The sequence below is a fragment of the Musca vetustissima genome, unplaced genomic scaffold, assembly GCF_032173495.1.
Source record: "Musca vetustissima isolate MV318-11 ecotype Yass unplaced genomic scaffold, APGP_CSIRO_Mvet_v1 utg104987, whole genome shotgun sequence".
NCBI classification, from domain to species: domain Eukaryota; kingdom Metazoa; phylum Arthropoda; class Insecta; order Diptera; family Muscidae; genus Musca; species Musca vetustissima.
This window is the reverse complement of record NW_026887991.1, coordinates 86,544-92,543: the sequence shown is the minus strand read 5'-3', so window position 1 is coordinate 92,543 and position 6,000 is coordinate 86,544. Positions and strand designations below refer to the sequence as shown.

At 34.2% G+C, this 6,000-nt stretch overlaps 1 protein-coding gene across 1 annotated transcript in view; it reads left to right on the top strand.

Annotated features, from left to right (window-relative positions):
* Positions 1–649: 649 nt before the first annotated feature.
* The window catches only part of LOC133335824 (GTPase-activating Rap/Ran-GAP domain-like protein 3), a 55,428-nt gene continuing 50,077 nt past the window's right edge, over positions 650–6,000 (top strand). Inside the window, exon 1 of the mRNA XM_061544122.1 lies at positions 650–799. Within this exon, the coding sequence (XP_061400106.1) occupies positions 650–799 (150 nt within the window). The remainder of the gene's footprint in view (positions 800–6,000) is intronic.

The following is a 6,000-nucleotide window of genomic DNA, read 5'->3' as shown; positions in this document are numbered from 1 at the left end:
GATATGCATTTATTCCCTACATCATTACATATTTCAAATTTGTTAAAACTTTAATACAAAACATGGCATAAATGCATCACTATTTTCCGTATTTTCATAAATCTACGAAGAAATTAAATATGTATCCCCCTAAAAATGAACGAGAATATGCTCCTTGTATAACATAAATATTAACATTTATTCACTAATTTTAATTCTGCACCCACATTTTACATAAACTCTACAATTTGTCCACAAAGACAGACCACAACGTTGTGACTTTGCCAGCCAGCACATTTTCTCCCATCCTGATTATGTTTCTGATGGCTGACTATAAGGAAAAGCTCTTCTTCATTATACAGAGAACATTTTTTTCGTTTTTCATAAATGTCATATATTCATGGCTGCAAAAAAACGTGTAAGAATAGTTTGCAGAGTATGTGGATGGGTGTGCCGTGTCTGTTTACATTATTATAACAACTACCATGAGTATGACGACTACCACAGCAAGTGTGTGTATGTATGTATAGGTGATGGCTTAGTGGGGGACCTGAAAGGGAAAAAATAGTTGGCAAAACTAACAGCACTAAATGTGACATTAAGAAATGTACGAGACAACCGGTTAGTTCTATGAATACCCAGTAAAGTGAATGAATGAATTGTGGCACAAATGAATACCGCCTTTAAGAATGAAAATGCTCCTCGTTATGGTAACAACAATAAAAAACAAACTGACAAAATCATGGACAAACCACAAGCAAAAGTACAACTGAATGAGGAGACAAAAACAACTACCACAACAACAACAAAATACTGCTGTGTATTTTAACAAACCGCTGTGAAAAGTGCACACTCAGGGCTGTCACTGAATGTTGTAAAGATGATAGGCGGTTTATAATAGTAGATTCGGAAAGCAGCTAAATAATATAAATGCATAAACTTTAATAATAATGGTATTTTGTAATGTTGAAAATGGGATACCATTATGCTTAACAATTGTATTTCGAAATGTAAGCTTATTAAATATACACTATACAAACATTAAAAGTAACGAGTAACCAATAGTCCTATATCGACAAATTTCTGCAAAGATGATTTGCACTATCCAAGAACCCAGAATGTCATATTATAGCCATTTTTTTTAAATATGGGTTAAAAATGGGCCTATGTCGAAAAGTTTCCAAAAATATATTGTTCCCCTTCAATAATCCGGAATGCTTCACTTCGATGGGATACTGTGTCTAGAGACCGAAAATAGAGGCTATGTCAAAATGTGGACATATATTGGTAATTACACATATATATACACATACCATTCTGAAATCTATGAAAAATGCCATGTCAATCGGGAAACTTGGATTCGTTGATGTACATATGTATTTGGACCTAAATGAGCAACAAATGGCATATACCATTTGTTATAATGCAGCACTGTGCGCTGTCCAAATTTTTTTCTCGTGTATATGGAACAGACTTAGATTCCATTTACATAAAAACAGACGAAAATATATATGGAAGATACATCCAAATCTAAACCGATTTTAGCAACTTTAATATACATCACACTAAATTCACAACTTCTAAATTTCGTGTAAATCGATATAGGCTGTGAGGCTCTTCATTGCACCATTTACATAAAATGGGACAAAAATTTATTAGGAAGCTTTATCAAAAACTGAACCGATTTCAACAAAACTTGGCATACGTCCATCTGGACCTAACTCAGTACACAGCGCAAAATGTTGTCACAGTTGGACAAATATTGGGAGCTTGGTGTACCATCTAAAAAAATCGGACGAAACTATATGTGGAAGCTATATCTAAATCTGAACCGATTTCAACAACACTTAGCATAAATCAATATGGATCTATTTCAGTGCGCTATGCAACATTCTTCCTTAATCGGACAAATATATGGAAGCTATATCTAAATCTGTACCGATATCAACAAAACTTCACAAACATTAAACTGGACCTAATCAGGTACGATGTGCAAAATGTCATCTCGATCGCACAAATATTAGGTGTTTAGTGCACCAATTAGCTAAAATCAGGAGAAAATATATATATGGGTTTTTTCTTTTCTCCAATTTCAATAGGTCCTTGGGCCAAATAAGTGAATTGTGGCGACAAACGGACGGACAAGAAATTTTGCAATACAAGAAACTGATGGTAATCGCTTGTTGCCAAGTCCGGACTGTATGGCGGATGCATTAAAACTTCCCAACCAAACTCCTTAGGTTTCTGGCGAGTCACTGCAGATGTGTGTGGCCTAGCGTTGTCCTGGTGGAACACGACACCTCTCCTGTTGGCCAATTCTGGCCGTTTCTGGGCAATTGTAAATGGTTTAATACAGTTTTATGGTAGATTTTTAGCTCCGGTAGATTTTACGACTGCTAAAATGCCGGTCAACTTCGATTATCTCTCCGATTTTATCGACATTTTCGACGACCGACGACATTTTTAACACCCTGTAACTCACAACTGAATGCACCAAATAAAAAACAGCAAAAAACTTGTTTACTGGGAAATGTCACCCTTCCAACGAGCATAAATCTGAAATTTGCCGAAACAATAATGCATTTATTTTGCTGCAGGGCCAGCCACATGCTAAGAAATATGGATAATTATTCTTTATGGATAATGGATAATTATTCTTTAGCATGTGGCTGGCCCAGGCTCAGTGGTCATTTCGAAAGGTCTCTAAGGATTGGGAAAGTGTTTCAGTGCCGACATTTTTAAAAGGTTCCTCGATATCCAATATGGTATACCACCTCGTGCATATATGCCTTCCCTTTGAGTGCGCATGAAAACCGTTGCCTTTTGTAGTTGAGAAGGTCTGGTGTATTGGGACGATATCTTCCAATAGTTTTCTCAGGGCTCTTTGATGACTCAAACTCTAGCATTAGACTTTGGAAATTCCCGACTTTTTTCATTCTCGGGAAATCGGGAATTCAAAATGTTCATTCTAGATGCAAAAGAACCCTTCTGTAGGACATTCAGAATAATTTTTTCATGGCGTTCGCCCTACCTGAAACAGTTTCTACAATGTGGGTTTCAAAACATAATTCCAGCAGTTTTTCTTCAATCATTTTTAGAATATTGAAAATGCCTTTTATATAAATCAGTTTTAAAATGAGTATCTTCCTCTTATACACAAATTAAAATAGTGTCCCCTTGTAGTTGTTGTATTATCGGTGGTAATTAATACGACGAATGGATCAATTCTGCTTATGCTTTTAGTATTGAAATTTTTAATTCTGTACTTATATTTATTTAGAAATGTTAAATAGTATCGGGAAATCCCGGGAATATCAAAAAATCGGGAAATCCCGGTAATGTGCGGCACTGGAATTCCCGATCCCAAACCCCAATAGCCCCCCTTGAAACTGCAACTATCTACATTAATGGGGTCCCTCCGCCGTTTGAAGCAGGTTATCCATGATCTTATTATTGACCGCATCCTTCGCCCCCTTAGTTTTCCATGCGCTGTTTTCGCCGTAACTCACGAAATTTAAAAATGAAGATTCCGATCTCGTAATTTAATTGTTCATAGTATCCAATAAATTCTTGTCATTGTCATCATTCGAATGGCTTATCATATGTCCCGCAGTTTGAAAAGTTTCAGATCATTATACACTACATAATCTACACGCATACAATATATATATATATATATATATCGTAGTACTGATTACCACAAACTGTTCCATTGTTCACATAAAATGGATATATGCAGACATATTTCATTATCAGAAACAAAACAACATAGAAAATAAAATGAAATATGCTAAAATCAACAAAATTAGGACAACAAAAATTAAAAATTGTTTCCAACTCCATTGAAATCAGATGATGTTAGTTTCGTTGTTCATTATAGGATGAACAATGAATATAGCAAGTCATATTTCATATGAGCTTAGCATGTGTTGTCATAATGTGGTGAAAATTTAAACCTAATGGTTATAACACAAAATGTTTTAACAATAAAATTGTATTGTTAATAATATGGACATGTTGCTTTTTCATGGTTACAATGAAATAATAATGACTTGTTTTATTTTGCTCATAAATCACTCTAATAAGCCATCGCCACCGCCACAAAAAAAATAATTAAAAACATATTGGGAAGTATAATTTATATGTTTGTGATAAAAAAAATAAATAAAATATTAAATTGCTTAATGCAGGAACATAAAATTTAAGTTAATAGCAATTGAACAATAATATTATCTATTTTCTCTTTCCTTATTTGGGATTTTGCCTGTAATTTTCTTTAAATCCCCGCCATTAAATAAGTATTACTGAAGGTCACAACAATCATCTCGTCAAAACAAACGGATTTGTGGTAATCCAAAGTCAGCTACCACTCTCTACTTGACAATACACTTTAGCCACAAAGATTTCATTAAAGTTTTTCCTCATCTAAGGCGCTTCTCACAACAGTTGTGTGTGTGTGTGGGTATTTATTCTGACTTGTATAGCAACAAGTTAATTGCAACAATAAGAGAATTAATTTTCATAGCTAGTCATTTTGTAAGTTTTCCAATTATAACTGTACAACTTTTTTGCAATAATTAAGACAACGAGCGCTGAAGTGCCTCATTAAATAATGTTTTGCGTAAGATACTTATGTATGTAACCTTCCTTTAATAGTTACCTACATTTTGAGATGGCTTGCGAACAATGATGGAAGTGCGTGATTTTGAAAATATTTATATACTATTTTTGCTAATTTAATAGACTATTAATAATATGCTGTTTAATAGATATATCTAAATCTGAACCGATTTCAACCAATCTTAACACATATTATTCATGACTCAATGGCATTGGGTATGCAAACGTTCGTATAAATCGGACAAAGATAGGCTCTTCGGTACACCATTTACATCAAATCGGATGAAAATATATATGGGAGTTATATTTAAATCCGAGATTGGTGTACCATTCACATAAAATCGAGAGCTATGGGGGCTATATCTAAAACTGAACTTATTTCAATACATCTTCGCATACATCAACCTGGACCTAATTCTCGTATCATTTGGCCTGACTTTGGGTCTTTGGAAATCTTTAAAGAAAATAGGACTAAAAGATATATGGGAGCTATTTCAAAATCTGAACCGATATTCTTCAATTAATAGGGTTCGTCCTTGGGTCAAATAAGTGATCTGCCTATTTCGTTTCTTTTTGCCTGTTACAAACATATGCACAAAGACATAATGTGGTGAAGGGTATAAATATTGACGTTGTATAAAGTATTCAATATAGATTAGTCTTGAAAATCTTACGAGATCTTATCAAATTTCGTGAGTAACGTATCTTCGATTTGTAAATTTTTTCTGTTATGTTGGTACACTTGTCTGGCAACCATTTCGTATAGTCAATTTTTTTCTGACAGATAAAAAAAAAATTAGCCCTTTTTCATGTGATCTTCTGTATTTTACTAGTCAAATAAAATGGATCGAAGAAATTGTATTGAGTTTTGTTTAACAAATGTGGCGTTTGGCGAGTTGTCTATGAAACGGAAATGGTCGCCCTAGCACATCAGCCACAGTGAACACAATGCTTTTTGGATAAAATGCCAAAAAATGAGTTCTTGGCCAACCACCGTATTAACCGGATTTGGCGATAAAAAAGAAAAATATTAAATCAGAAGCTCTTGGTTTTACCAAAATGCTAGTTTCGGGAGTTTTTCGAGGATTGGACAAAACGCCGGCCAAAGAGGTTACTTTTGAGGGAACAATATAGGTATTGTTGAATGTTTTTGACCAGATATTAACAGGCCTTGTTCGGGCACAACTCGGATGTATTCTTTGAAATAAATTTCTTAAGTGAATGGTACACCAATCTCGGAGTTAGATATAACTCCCATATATATTTTCATTCGATTTGATGTAAATGGTGTACCGAAGAGCCTATCTTTCCCACTATCATGAAGTGTATATTTAATTTGTCTTTACATTTGCAACACTTCGAGTCTGAATAAAATTATATGTCGATGGTATGAATACAATT